We start from the raw sequence: 15,899 nt of genomic DNA on the forward strand, positions 1-15,899 counted from the left end.
CTTTCTTACTTTCTTTACTCCTTCCTTCCTTACCTTCTTTCCTCCTTTTTCTTTCCTTCTTTCCTCCTGTCCTTTCCTTCTTTCCTCCTTTCTTTCTTTTCTCCTTCCTTTCCTCCTTCCTTCCTTCCAATCCCTTCATTACATACAGCACAAGCAGGAAAAAATAGCTAAAACCACCAATTATAATTACTGCAAATTAGACAGTAAGAATCAGAGCATTCAAAGCTTGCAACTATTGACGAGTGACCATTTGATTTCCTTTGGAGAGTGTTAAGTTAACCGACCAGAACCCACAGGTTTCTTCATCAATAGGACCAAGCAATACTGAACCACACAAAGTCATCTAGATTCATTATTTACCTTGTTTGGCAACGTTTATTCTGGTCCAAAAGGTCAATCGGACGCAAGGCTATTTTAAGCACGGACCCAAAGAGAAGTTAAGGGCACACTTGAAACTGAAGTGTGAACAAAACACACTGTGTTTGTGAACCTGAGTATCAAGTGTACACACTCGACCCTCACCATCATTCAAAGCAAGCCCCTCTTACAAATGCAAGAAATGCTCCCACTTACTATAGTAGTCGGGTTATGAGTAATATAGTGAAATAACTCCAAATTTAAGAGTACTTTGCACCTAAAAGCCAAAACTGAAGCAGCGCACCATGGAGAACTGGTTCCAACTGCATCTATCCCAGCTTCAAAGGAAGCTGCACTGAGAAGATTGGTCGGTTTTGAAGGTAAACATAATGTTTCAACTGGATCTCCTTGTCGTTTGTACCCATTTATCTCCCATTTCAAAGCCACACTAAGCAAATTCCTTCCTCAGATTCTTTTCCCCCCACTTTCCCTCCATTCCCAAGAAGGCAAACCCAATAGTCATGAGTCTTTGGAAGGCTATTCGGCTCCCTCCACGGCCGTGGTCGAGACGGCCTTGACGTAATAAGGCCCTTCGCGCAGATAAGCCCGGAGCCTCAAGTAATGCTGGTTCCCAAAGATTTCCGCCACCGTCTTTGAACCGGCTAAGGCCTTCACCAGTTCGTATTTCGCCTCTTTGGAGGCCTTGTCGGGCTCCACGGAGCGATCCACTACGTATTCCACAAAGCCAGGGCTGGCTATCATCAGCCTCTGGGCCCAGGGTTGGTTAGCAATGGCCTAGAGAACATTTCAAAGACAGATAAAGAGAAATGTTATTACAACGTTTGGTTACTGGCGCAGTTCTGAGTTAAAATTGTTGTTTTATATACCAGTGGTTTTATTCTGTATTGTACTGTGTGTTTATTTTATGCGTTGTTTTGGGCACCTTGTGCCATACGTAAACCACTCCGAGTCCCTTCGGGGAGATGGAGGCGGGGTATAATAATAATAATAATAACAACAACAACAACTTGGGAAGTGTCTGACATGTGATTCAATATAACAGCCAGCAGAGTGTCTGCTGTGGACTCATCTTGTTGTGTTTCAAATAATAATAATAATGATAACAACAACAACAACAACAACTTGGGAAGTGTCCGACGTGTGATTCAATACAACAGCCAGCAGAGTGTCTGCTGTGGACTCATCTTGTTGTGTTTCAAATAATAATAATAATAATAATAATAATAATAATAATAATAATAATAATAATAAAACAACAACAACAACAACAACAACAACAACAACTTGGGAAGTGTCTGACGTGTGATTCAATACAACAGCCAGCAGAGTGTCTGTTTCAATTATTATTATTATTATTATATAATAATAATAATAATAATAATAATAATAATAATAATAATATAAATGAACATGCAAAGATACTGTGGGACTTCCGAATCCAGACTGACAAAGTTCTGGAACACAACACACCAGACATCACAGTTGTGGAAAAGAAAAAGGTTTGGATCATTGATGTTGCCATCCCAGGTGACAGTCGCATTGACGAAAAACAACAGGAAAAACTCAGCCGCTATCAGGACCTCAAGATTGAACTTCAAAGACTCTGGCAGAAACCAGTGCAGGTGGTCCCGGTGGTGATGGGCACACTGGGTGCCGTGCCAAAAGATCTCAGCCGGCATTTGGAAACAATAGACATTCACAAAATCACAATCTGCCAATTGCAAAAGGCCACCCTACTGGGATCTGCGCGCATCATCCAAAAATACATCACACAGTCCTAGACACTTGGGAAGTGTTCGACTTGTGATTTTGTAGTATGAAATCCAGCATATCTATCTTGTTTGCTGTGTCATAATAACAACAACTTAGGAAGTGTCCGATGTGTGATCCAATACAACAGCCAGCAGAGTGTCTGCTGTGGACTCATCTTGTTCTGTTTCAAATAATAATAATAATAATAATAATAATAATAATAACAACAATAACAACAACAACAACTTGAGAAGTGTCCGACGTGTGATTCAATACAACAGCCAGCAGAGTGTCTGCTGTGGACTCATCTTGTTCCATTTCAAATACAGTAGAGTCTCACTTATCCAAGCTAAACAGGCCAGCAGAAGCTTGGATAAGCGAATATCTTGGATAATAAGGAGGGATTAAGGAAAAGCCTATTAAACATCAAATTAAGTTATGATTTTACAAATTAAGCACCAAAACATGTTATACAACAAATTTGACAGAAAAAGTAGTTCAATACACAGTAATGTTATGTTGTAATTACGGTATTTACGAATTTAGCACCAAAATATCACGATATATTGAAAACATTGACTACAAAAATGGCTTGGATTATCCAGAGGCTTGGATAAGCAAGGCTTGGATAAGTGAGACTCTACTGTAATAGTAATAATAATAATACTAACAACAATAACAACAACAACAACAACTTGAGAAGTGTCCGACGTGTGATTCAATACAACAGCCAGCAGTGTCTGCTCTGGACTCATCTTGTTCCGTTTCTAATAATAATAATAATAATAATAATAATAATAACAATAACAATAATAATAACTTTATTTTTGTATCCTGCCTCAATCTACCCGAAAGGACTCAGGGCAGCTCACATGGGGTTAAACACACAGAACAATCAATTAAAAACATCATAACTACATAAAACACATCAGCAGGATTAAAACCAGGACAATAATAATAACTAAACATTCAGAGGGTAAAATTGTGTAGAACTCTGAATAGGGCTCCTAGGAGGTATAAGGGCGATCAAAAATAGGTTGCTATTATTATTATTATTATTATTATTATTATTATTATTATTATTATTATTGCTGCCGTACTGTTATAACACCAGCGCAATATATATTGTAAATATTATTAGTAATATTACATGTAATATAAATATACCATTATAATTTATTTATTTATTTATTTACTACATTTATATCCCGCACTTCTCTCAGAGCGGGACTCAGAGCGGCTTACAAATCAAATGAACATACAATATACTATTAGCATAGCACAATATATGCATTAAATTAATATATTGTACTACATCATTATATGGTAATATTATTAGTAATATTACATTTAGGTTGGTATGAGGTCTTCCTGGCCCCCTCCTTCTTCACTCTGGCCTAGTATGGCCTAGTGTATTATTATTATTATTATTATTATTATTATTATTATTATTATTATATTGTATTACATTATAATATTATTATCAATATTATATGTATACTAGCTGTGCCCTGCCACGCGTTGCTGTGGCCAATTGGAATTGCAGTGAATAGCCTCGCTGCTTGAAAGCCTGGCCGTTTTCTACATAGGGTATGCTTGCTAGGCCAGGTTGAATGAGATGGAGTAGCCTCGTGGTTTCCAAAGTCTGGCTTTGAAGCTGCAAGGCTGTTCAGTGTTAATCAAGGTGGGCCACAAAGGGGTTGATATATGTGTGGAATAACGTGCATTGTGGTAGAAAGAACTGTTGTCTGGTTGAGGCAGGTGTTGCCATGGATCTCCTTGATTAGCATTGAATAGGCCTGCAGCTTCAAGGTCTGCCTCGTTAGCACTTGGAAGAATCCTTTACTGGGACGTGTTAGCTGGGTGTGATTATTTAAGTTGTTTAGCATTGAATGGTCTTATAGCTTCCAAGCCTGGCTGCTTCCTGCGTGAGGGAATCCTTTGTTGGGAGGTGTTAGCTGGGCCTGGTTGTTTCCTGTGTGGAATTCCCCTGTGTTCTGAGTCTTGTTGTTTATTTAGTGTCCTGCTTTTAGAGATTATATTGTTGTGTGTTGTTATTAGAGCACAGTAATTATTATACATTATATTGATAATGTTATATGATTTGCCTGGAACAGAATTATATGAGGCCCCTTCTACACAATGGTTTAAAATTCACACTGAAGTGGGTTTTTTTTTTTTGGCCTAGGAGGCAGCCTGGCTTTGATGCTGCAAGGCTGTTTAGTGTCAATCAAGGTGGGTCACAAAGGGGTGCATTCTGTTTTTTTGGGGTTTTTTTGGCCCCATGGAGGTTAGGGATGTATAGTTTGTTTGTAAGAACGTAGAGACGTGAATGAGGGGTTGTGTTGTCAATTTTCTAAGTTGGGGGGCCTTTAGTTTTGTTGTTTTGCCCGGTGGAGCGATGCCATTCTCCTTTTATATATATAGATACAATATAATATATTATTAGTATAGCATAATATGAGTATTATATATTATTAAATTGTTATATTGACACAGGAGACATGGTGGAATGGTGTCCTCCTGGCCTCCCTTTTTCAAAAATAAAGGCCACACAATTAAACAGGAAATAATAATTCAACCAGGAACATTTTTTTGAAAAAAAAATTGTTACACAGCGTAATTACTGAGCATCTGCTCTGAGAAAGACAAATTTCTGGAGCAAATGCAGACGCGTATCTATTGCAAAAGGCAAAACTTACAGTGAACACTCTCAAGGCACCGCAATGGAGGTCGGGGAAGGGCTGCGTGCTGATGCTCCTGAAAAGCTCCAAGGGATGACTGGCCAGGGAGGAGAACCAGGACTCCGTCAGGACAAGGAGGTCTTCGGTCTGCTGATCTGGCTGAAAAGCCAAAGGTAGGTAAATACATTAAGAAAAAGGCATGTTTCCCCCCTTGAAACCTCATCAAAGTATTAATTCTACACCTCATCCAACCATGGGAACCAAAAACACAGATGGTTGGGAATTACATTGGATTCAGTGTGTTGTCGAAGGCTTTCGTGGCTCAGATCAATGGGTGATGGGGAATTTTCTAGGCTGTACGGCCACTTTAGTCCATGGGAAGAAGAAGAAAAGGGATATTTTCAACTCAAGTAACATACCGGCAGGTACAAAAGAGACGAGATGGCATCCAGACACCGGATCCGCAATTCCGTCGGGGCATTCTTGGCCTGGTGCCCTATTCTGTTGAGCAAACTTAGGAATCTGCTTCCTGGGAAGCAAAGGAGAGATTTTTTTTTTCGTTATATGGCTGCCTTCTACAAGGCCTACTTCTGGTAAACATCATAAGGATTTTTTCAATTTTTAAAATACTACTACTATTACTAATTATTATTATTATTGACACAAAGACATAGTATGGCACAGCAAACGAGATATATATGTTGGATTTCATATTATTGTTGTTGTTATTATTTTTCCAAAGTGTACACAATTTAACATAACTATTGGTACAAAAAGCCACCAATTAACAGTAGTAATTGTACACTTTCTAAATATCATAAGAATTTTTCAATTTTAAAAATTATTATGATTATTATTTCCAAACTGTACACAATTTGACATAACTATTGGTATATAAAGCCGCCAATTAACAGTAGTAATTGTACACTTTCTAAATATCATAAGAATTTTTCAATTTTTAAAATTATTATTTCCAAAGTGTACACAATTTAACATAACTACTGGTATGTAAAGCCACCAATTAACAGTAGTAATTGTACACTTTCTAAATATCATAAGAATTTTTTCAATTTTCAAAATTATTATTATTATTATTTCCAAAGTGTACACAATTTAACATTACTATTGGACAATAAAGCCACCAATTAACAGTAATAATTTTATACTTTCTAAATATCATAAGAATATTTTCAATTTTTATTATTATTATTATTATTATTTCCAAAGTGTACACAATTTAATATAACTATTGGTATAGAAAGCCACCAATTAACAGTAGTAATTGTACACTTTCTACTAATAGTAAAACATTTGTATCTTGGGTTGCTGTGAGTTTTCTGGGCTATATGGCCACATCCCAGAAGCATTCTCTCCTGATGCTTCACCCACATCCCTCAATGTATTGGACTGTTGTGCTTATTGATGTCTCACATTTGAAATCTATATAAATACGGACATTTGTTCAGGACAGAGATAAGTTGTACCTGTATATTTTGTATATAAACAATAGACCTGTCGTGTGATAACATAATTGATGTTTCAAAAATAACAACAACATAATATCTCGTGTATCCTAGAGTCTCAGTTATCCAAACCTCGCTTATCCAAACTTCTGGATTATCCAAGCCATTTTTGTAGTCAATGTTTTCATTATATCGTGATATTTTGGTGCTAAATTCATAAATACAGTACAGTAGAGTCTCACTTATCCAACATTCGCTTATCCAACATTCTGGATTATCCAACACATTTTTGTAGTCAATGTTTTCAATACATCATGATATTTTGGTGCTAAATTTGTAAATACAGTAATTACTACGTAGCATTACTGTATATTGAACTACTTTTTCTGTCAAATTTGTTACATAACATGATGTTTTGGTGCTTAATTTGTAAAATCATAATCTAATTTGGTGTTTAATAGGCCTTTCCTTAATCTCTCCTTATTATCCAACATATTCGCTTATCCAACGTTCTGCTGGCCCGTTTATGTTGGATAAGTGAGACTCTACTGTAATTACAACATAACATTACTGCGTATTGAACTACATTTTATATCAAATTTGTTATACAACATGATGCTTCGGTGCTTAATTTGTAAAATCATAATCTAATTTGATGTCTAATAGGCTTTTCCTTAATCCCTCCTGCTTATCCAAGCTTCTGCCGGCCCGTTTAGCTTGGATAAGTGAGACTCTACTGTATCTGTGTTCTAAATATATTATCACCCATATCTATGGCAGGAATTCTCAGAGGTTGAGGTCTGTTGGAAACCAGGCAAGTAGGGTTTATATTAAGTAATTAAACTGCAATGCCTCTCACTAACCGTGGCTTCCTGCTAGGTACAAAACTAGAAGTCTTATGCCTGCATGCAACCCAGAGACTGTGAATACACACCTTTCTTTTGCAGGACCAGCTTCCCCTCCAAGTTGGAGCCCAGGATCCCGAGGGTGTCCACCCCGACCCCAAATAGGGTCGGATCCTGCCCTTCCGCCATACCAAAGACTTTCTCCACAAAGGCCGGGTATCTCTCGCAGATCTGCTGGGGGCTGTCCACGATCACCAGATTGCCAAAGAATTTCACAAAGCCTACCAAAAGGGGGCGGGGGGGGGGAGCATTCAAAAATGATAAAGTAGAAACAACAAAAGCATGACCAGCAGTTCAGATGCTTCTAATGCTAAAACTTTGCTTCAGCAATTCAGCCATTCTCAGGCCATTCCTTTGCTGAAAAACTAACCAAATCCATCCAAAGCTAGCAGGGTTGTTGACTTCTCCACTTTGGGAGAGTCTCCCAACTCAATTTCAAAAAAAGCCAGCCCAAAATCATCCAAAAGGGAGGCCAGAAGTGTCATAATATCACTTCCAGTGCATTGAAATGAGACATGCTGATCCAATTTAACTTTGTAGTTGGGGTTCAAGGTGGATAATACTTGTAGTCTTGTTTAAGAAAGTGGGTTATTATTATTATTATTATTATTATTATTATTATTACTAATCCACTGGCAACGTAACCATGCAGTTGAGGCTCAAAATGGACAATATTTTAAGTCTGGTTTAAGAGAGGAAAGCAGAATATAAATAACAATAACAACAAACAATCCACTGGCAACTTAACCTGGCTACACTTTTATTTTATGATGTTGTGTTTTATAATTTTTGATGTACAGTGTTCCCTCACTACTTTGCAGTTTACTTTTTGTGGATTCGCTGTTTTGCGGTTTTTCAATAAACTCTAAAATCATAACAAATTACAAATTACAGCCTAAGGAAGGTAGGAAGGAGAAGCCAAAGGGAGAGAAAAGGAGCCCAAGTGGCAACGGGAGGAGAAGGAGGCGATTTATCAGCACACAATTGGTTGATAAAGACTTAAAATAGTATATAACTACTAAAATAATGTATAAATATTGAACTAAACATAGCGTCCCTACTTTGTGGATTTTCACTTATTGAGGGTGGTCCTGGAACCTAACCCCAGCGATAAGTGAGGGAACACTGTATTAACTTGTTGTGATTGATATGCATTTTATATTGTTGCATTTTATTGTATCTTGTTGGGCTTGGTCCCCATGTGAGCTGCCCCGAATCCTCCTGGGGAGATGGGGCAGGATGCAAGTATATTATTATTATTATTATTATTATTATTATTATTATTATTATTATTATTATTATTAACCTTGCAATGGAGATCAAGGTGGACAATACTTTTGATTTAAGAGAGGAAAGCAGGATATAAATGACGATAATGATGATGATACATTATTATAAATAATAATAGTAATAAATCTGAAAGCAAGGCTCTTTTGACCAGCCTGACAGGTTGCTGCGAGAATGCTTCACAAATACGAGTTTCTCAATGGGAAAGAGATGACATATAAGTCTATTAAATAAATACACACACACAAAGCAGAAAAGAGTCTCCTGTGTCAATATAACAATATAATAATATATAATGCTCATATTATGCTATACTAATAATATGTCTATTAAATAAATACACACACACACACAAAGCAGAAGAGTCTTCTTTGTCAATATAACAATATAATATATAATACTCATATTATGCTATACTAACAATATAATATACTGTATATACATATAATATTGATAATATTACAATTTAATACAATATAACAATAATACACTATTATAATTGTATATTTATATTACATGTAATAATACTAATAATATTGCAGTACAGTGGTATAGTACAACATAGTAATATATAATGCTTATATTGTGCAATGCTAATAATATATCTTATGTACATATAGCTGCCCTGAGTCCCCTTCGGGGTGAGAAGGGAGAGATATAAATGTCGCAAATACATAAATAAATAAGATAATAATATCACCTGGCAAGTAGAAACCCGAGAAAGGATCTGTGTCGGCCCCAATTATGATATTGGAAATCTTATCAATGACTCCTTGTTGGGCCAGATATTGGCGTCCGTGGTGGGTGTGGGCAAGCGCTGTCACCGTCTCTATGCAGGTGGCTCTACAAGATACAAAAGAGATGGAGAAAAGGTTCATTCCAGACTCTTCTTATGTTCAAGCAATGTTCAAAGCTAAACCCAAATTTGTGGCACTGCTCTTTACCTGACAAGCACGTCGTTCCCTGTTAGCTCTGCAATCAGCTCCGAGATCAAGCCGCTGTTGACGCAGTAGTTCAGGGAATCCGCCGACACCGAGGAGATGCCGATGACTAGCTAACACAAAAGCAAGGGAAGGGAGAATGAGGGGCTTTTAAAGGCCAAAGAGCTTGGCAGTTTAAATATTTATCTCCTTTCTTTGCCATCAGGCATTTGAGGGAAGATGAGGGGCACAAAGCTGGGGAGGTTGCGGGTGGAATTTAAATGTAAATCTAAATGCATTTCTTGTATTTTAACTTTATATCTATTTTAATGTTAAAGGCCATGTGGCCCCCAAAGAGAGGCCATTCCGCAACCAAAGGCCCTTTCACATTGCACAATGATAGCATTACTTTCCCACTTAAACGGCCATGGCTCCATCCCATTAAATCCTGGGATTTGCAGTTAAGAGGAATATTCTAGTGCAGGGGTCCCCAAACTAAGGCCCGGGGGCCGGATGCGGACCATCAAAGCCATTAATCCGGCCCACACGACACAAGGGCAAAAGGGGGTTGGGCTAAATGACCCAAGGGGTCTCTTCTTCTCTTACAACCCTTCTTCTTCTTCTTATTATTATTATTATTATTGCTGGGAGGCCATCTGTCAGGGGTGCTTTGCTTGTGCTTTTGGTGCACAGAGGCAGGAGGGGGTTGGACTCAATGGCCCAAGGGTCTTATGATGATGATGATGATGATTATTATTATTATTATTATTGACAATGAGGCTGGGAGGCCATCTGTCAGGGGTGCTTTGCTTGTTCTTTCAGTGCACAAAGGCAGAAGGGGGTTGAACTCAATGGCCCAAGGGTCTATTATTAATAATTGAGGCTGGGAGGCCATCTGTCAGGGGTGCTTTGCTTGTGCTTTTGGGGCACAGAGGCACAAGGGGATTGGACTCAATGGCCCAAGGGGTCTCTTCAAATCCTCTTTATTATTATTTTTAATTATTATTATTATTATTATTGCTCGGTGGCCAACTATAGTCCGGCCCTCCAACAGTCCAAAGGATCATGAACTGGCTCCCTGTTTAAAAAATTTGGGGACCCCTGTTCTAGTGCCTAACAACCTCAAGACTCCAAATTATGCAGGTTTGGCAGTTAACATGAAATTGCCATACTATACCTGAATGATATCAAAGGACCAGCTGACCTAGAAGCAGCAGAATAATAAATTCTCAACATAGTGCATTTGGGAGAAAACTGGCCTCAAAAGGATTTCCTACTTTAGCAATGTTAAGCAGAGGCCACAAAATAATAATAACAACTACTACTTTATTCTTATATCCCACCCCATCTTCCCGAACAGACTCGGGGTGGCTTACATGGGGATCAAGCCCTAAAAACACAATGATACATGGCATAAAATTGCATTCCAAAATTAAGACATAAAATATATAAAAATCAATCATAATTCAATAATCAATATATATATAAATTTATAAATAGTCTAAAATGCACTAAATCTTTTCTGAATTTTGGAAACTACTGTATATACTCGAGTATAAGCCTAGTTTTTCAACCCTTTTTTTAAGACTGAAAAAGCCCCCCTCGGCTTATTCTCGGGTGAGGGTCCTGGCTGGCTTATATTTGGGTCAGCTTATACTCTAGAATATATGGTACATTTTTATTTTTCTCTATTATTATTGGTATTATTACATTTATTATTTTTCTCTATTATTGTTGCTACTATTACATGTATATTACTCTATTTTTATTATTAATACATTTATTGTTTCACTCTGATCTTATTACTGTTGCATTTATTATTTTACTCTATTTATTATTACATGTATTATTTTCCTGTATTATTTTATTCTATTATTATTAAAAGGATACATAAGCACATTTACATTGAAGAAGATGAGAATAATGATTTAATCAGAGTTGGGCAGTCTTATCTTACATTTGAGCTTGATGTAAATATTCAAAATCATTTAACCTACTGATGCCTCAATTAATGTAATTTTATTGGTATCTATTTTTATTTCTGAAATTTACCACTCTCGGTTTATACTTGAGTCAATGTAATTAAATTCAGAGTCCCTAAGCCAGAGCAAACTGTAGACTAGTAGATATCAAAATCAACAAGCCACCAAGGAACAAAAGCAGGGGCTGGATGGCCATCTGTCAGGAGGGATCGGATTGGGTTTTCCTGCATGGAAGAAGGGGCTGGACTGGATAACCCTTGGGGGTCTCTTCCAACTCTGCGATGCCAAACAAAGCAGTCTTGCCTCATAGACACGGTAGCGGACGATGTCGCTCTTCGCCATAACCTTTTTCAAGTCAACGAGCAAGTTCCCGACAAGCAAAACTTCCAAGCCTTCGGGTGCTTCGGCAACCCTGGAGAGAGCTTTGATGGCCTAGAACAGAAAGAGGAATAGGTAAAGGCAGGTAAGGATTTTCCCCTGACATTAAATCTAGTTGGTGCTCATCTCCATTTCTCCAGAAAGAGGAATAGGTTGTATAAAACACACTTCCAGGCTGCAGAACCTGAAGGTTTTGAACACAGAACTCAGCTTCCACCTCTAACATTGGACATTCCTAAGAGATTTCTGCTGTCCTTCTAGAAACCCCTGAAACTAACTGGGTGTTTCCACAATTCGTTTTGCAACATGAACGCGTCATACCTCCTTAGCCACAGCTATTTTCTCCGCAGCAATGCAATAGATGACCTGCCTCAGCAATTCCGGAGTGTTAAGGATTTCCCGAACGGCATCCGGGTCTTCAACTATCCTTCCAACCTAAAGAGTCAATGCAAGCTTGTAAAATGCAATTATTATTATTTATACTCAGCTTCCTCTCTCTCTAAAAAAGTGGCTTAATGTAAAGCCAATACAATGCAATTTAAAACCTGAAAATATACAACCATTAAAACAGAATTAAATATTAACGGTATTCAAAATAAACAGTTAAAACCCTTAAAACCGATTAAAAACCTATTATTATATTCATAGAAGTTATTATAGAGTCTCACTTATCCAACATAAACGGGCCGGCAGAATGTTGGATAAGTGAATATGTTGGATAATAAGGAGAGATTATGGAGAAGCCTATTAAACACCAAATTAGGTTATGATTTTACAAATTCAGCACCAAAACATCATGTTATACAACAAATTTGATTAAAAAAATAGTTCAATACACAGTAATGCTATGTAGTAATGACTGTATTTATGAATTTAGCACCAAAATATCACGATATATTGAAAACATTGACTACAAAAATGCATTGGATAATCCAGAACGTTGGATAAGCGAGTGTTGGATAAGTGAGACTCTACTGTATTAGCTGGTTTCCTATCACTTTCTGTAATAACGTCTTCAACTTTAAAACACAACTGAGCCTGGGTTTCTTAGGGAGTGTCTACACTACAGAATTAATGCAGTTCAGCACCACTTAAACACCATGGCTCAATGTGATGGAATCGTGGAAGATGTGGCTTTCCAAGGGCCTTTGCCTCCTCTGCAAAGAGTGCTCTCAAAACTGTACTAATTCTACATTGTAGGTACAGTAGAGTCTCGCTTATCCAAGCTAAACGGGCCGGCAGAACCTTGGATAAGCAAATATCTTGGATAATAAGGAGGGATTAAGGAAAAGTCTATTAAATATCAAATTAGGTTATGATTTTACAAATTAAGCACCAAAACATCGTGTTTTACAACAAATTTGACAGAAAAAGTCGTTCAATACGCAATAATGTTATGTTGTAATTACTGTATTTACGAATTTAGCACCAAAATATCATGATATATTGAAAACATTGACTACAAAAATGCCTTGGATAATCCAGAACCTTGGATAAGTGAGTCCTGGATAAGTGAGACTGTACTGTACATCCTAAATCCTGTTGTTACTTAACTTTCAGAATATTTTGCCTTCTATATTTTCTAGATTTCACTACAAATATGTTTGCAAACACTGTAAAACTGTAACTTTTAAGTTTAATAAAATATTACATAACAATGAGTTGGAATTAGTGCAAATGAGCATCAAGCTAGCCTGTGCACACACTCAAAGTTTTGACTATAAGTTTTGACACATTTTTGGTGTGACACTTTTCTTTTGTTGCTCTACCCGGCAGGAAGATTTAGCCAAATAAACCTGTTGAACAATCTCTTTGCTTCTTGTATCTAATTGCATAAAAGGACCCTAGAGGTTTCTGCGGCCATAATGGAAAGAGAGACATGGCAGCAAGTCCCAACAGTTTCATTAAATTTTCTTCTTCATACTTAATTAAAGGCTTCCAGCTCTTGTCCCTCTGGGCGCTGAAACTCTGGCCCATTCATTATGTGTCAGCTGAGAAACAAACAAGATAATCAGCCTCCGAACCTTCCCTCCATTGGAAACTTCTGGTTTGAATGAGCAACAAAAGAGGAATACCTGAGAGATGGTGAGGATTTTCACTGCATCATCAGGATGGAAGAGCCCTTTCTGAAGTTCTTCCCCAAAGTGCTGGATGACATACAAGGGATCAATGACTTGGAGAAAGCGCTCGAGGATGACAACACACAAGGAGATCTGCTCACTGCTTGGCAAAGAAGACACAACAGGAAAATCAACCCCAAACCTGCTCATCCTAAATAACCTAGGACCTGTTCTTGAAACTAAGGTCCCATCTACACTGCCATATAATCCCAATTCTGAGTCTGGATCTATACTGCCATATAATCCAGTTCAAATCAGATAATCTGGATTCAGAAACTGGATTACGGTATATAGCAGTGTAGATCCAGCTTCATATAAGACAGTCCAAAGCAGATAATCTGGATTCAGAAACTGGATGACGTAACACAAAACAATCAACACATAAACATTTATTAGATAAAACTATTTAAACAAGTTTTTAAAAAGTCCAAACCATTGCATTGATCAATAAGAGCCATGCACTGAGGAAGGACTGTTTCAAGCTACAGTTAGAGTCTCACTTATCCAACATAAACGGGCCGGCAGAACGTTGGATATGTGAATATGTTGGATAATAAGGAGAGATTATGGAGAAGCCTATTAAACACCAAATTAGGTTATGATTTTACAAATTCAGCACCAAAACATCATGTTATACAACAAATTTGATAAAAAAAAGTTCAATACGCAGTAATGCTATGTAGTAATTACTGTATTTACAAATTTAGCACCAAAATATCACGATGTATTGAAAACATTGACTACAAAAATGCGTTGGATAATCCAGAACGTTGGATAAGCGAATGTTGGATAAGTGAGACTCTACTGTATAGACAATGCAGTCGCTGTTGCTCATTTTTGGTCTAGAATTATTCAGTCGCATGTGTTCCCTCTATTTTTTTTTTAGTTTTATACTTATTTATTTATGCAATGCTTTTGTTACAAAATACATAAATAAACCTCTTTCCAGGATGACGAGGAACCATTGGGAAGAATAGGGAACTCCAATTCTGCGGAACTCATTGCCTCCATATGTTAGAGCAATGTCGGAGTTGCAACCTTTTGTAAAAGAGCTCAAGACTTGGCTGTTTGGTTGTGCATTTAAGTAAATCAGATCTAATTTGCCAAATAGTCACTGATGAATGTTTTCATGTTGAATGTTTTTATATTGTGGAATGATATTTTAAACTGTAAGTCGCTCGGAGCACTCGGGTGGAGAGCAACTAATTAAGAAATTAAGAAATAAATAAATAAAAGAAGCCCCAAGAGTTCTTTATTCCACTCTGAACATTCCACAGATATATAAACCCCACCTGCCTAGTTTCCAATATGCCTCACAACCTCTGAGGATGCCTGCCATAGATGTGGGCGAAATGTCAGGAGAAAATGCTTCTGGAACATGGCCATACAGCCTGGAAAGTCACAGCAACCCAATGATTCCGGCCATGAAAGCCTTCGACAACACAAAGAGATGATAAGTCTGGCAGCCTTTAACTCAGCTTGCCCATGCCTGGTTCAACTGTTATGGCTCTATGCGACAGAACTATGGGAATCGTAGTCTTTCTGAGGCTCCGGTCCCTTTGTCAGAAGCGGCGAGAGTCCGCCCGAAGACCACAACTCCCGTGAGCCTTTGCGCCCCCGGCGACTTACCTATCTCCGCGGCCCATGAGGGCGAACAACCCGGCCAAGGGAAAATCGGGGCCTCGCTCGCGGAGAGCAGCGGGAGGCAGCGCCTGCAGAGCCACCTTCAAGGCCCGCAGCTCTTCGAAGGGCTCCTCGGTCCGCGAAATGCGGCCCAGCAGCTGCAAAGCCGCCTCGACTCCCGGAGGCGCCGCCATCTTGGAAAGAAAGGCAAGGAGGGGAAGTCTCGCGAGACCATCCGAACCTTAATGCATAATCCGAACCTTTCCCCGCCGGGAAAATCGAGAAGGCGTTACATCTCGCGAGATTTCCGAACCTACGCGACCCAAGCGTAACTAAGCGCTCTGCCTCGAGACCTCAAAGCCCCGCCCCCTTTGTTTGGATCCTGAGCGTCACGTGGCGCTCGGGGT

The 15,899-nt window shown here is 38.2% G+C and overlaps 1 protein-coding gene across 2 annotated transcripts; it reads right to left on the reverse strand.

Annotated features, from left to right (window-relative positions):
* Nucleotides 1-348: 348 nt before the first annotated feature.
* On the reverse strand, nt 349-15,795 carry psmd5 (proteasome 26S subunit, non-ATPase 5). Of its 2 annotated transcripts, none has more exons than XM_062958995.1 (10): nt 15,499-15,795; nt 13,825-13,972; nt 12,071-12,184; nt 11,675-11,803; nt 9,414-9,523; nt 9,170-9,312; nt 7,212-7,403; nt 5,234-5,343; nt 4,833-4,973; nt 349-1,152 (listed from the first exon to the last, which is right to left on the reverse strand). In XM_062958995.1, exons 1-10 carry the CDS (start codon nt 15,684-15,686, stop codon nt 895-897), a joined length of 1,533 nt encoding a protein of 510 aa, XP_062815065.1. In that variant the 5' UTR covers nt 15,687-15,795; the 3' UTR covers nt 349-894. The 2 variants fall into 2 exon arrangements, with proteins under 2 accessions (XP_062815065.1, XP_062815066.1); XM_062958996.1 differs by having other exon boundaries at nt 13,825-13,969; nt 15,499-15,794.
* Nucleotides 15,796-15,899: the final 104 nt, after the last annotated feature.

The sequence above is a fragment of the Anolis carolinensis genome, unplaced genomic scaffold (assembly GCF_035594765.1).
Source record: "Anolis carolinensis isolate JA03-04 unplaced genomic scaffold, rAnoCar3.1.pri scaffold_7, whole genome shotgun sequence".
NCBI lineage: Eukaryota > Metazoa > Chordata > Lepidosauria > Squamata > Dactyloidae > Anolis > Anolis carolinensis.

What these genes read in the sequence shown, in the direction of transcription:
- psmd5 (XM_062958995.1), bottom strand. Translation starts at nt 15,686, where the DNA reads ATGGCGGCGCCTCCGGGAGTCGAGGCGGCTTTGCAGCTGCTGGGCCGC. An exon ending in CTCGGGTTTCTACTTGCCAG is followed by an intron (nt 7,404 to 9,169) that starts GTGATATTATTA and finishes CCCTTTTGGTAG; the next exon opens with GCTTTGTGAAATTCTTTGGC. An exon ending in GCTGGTCCTGCAAAAGAAAG is followed by an intron (nt 5,344 to 7,211) that starts GTGTGTATTCAC and finishes TTTGCTTCCCAG; the next exon opens with GAAGCAGATTCCTAAGTTTG.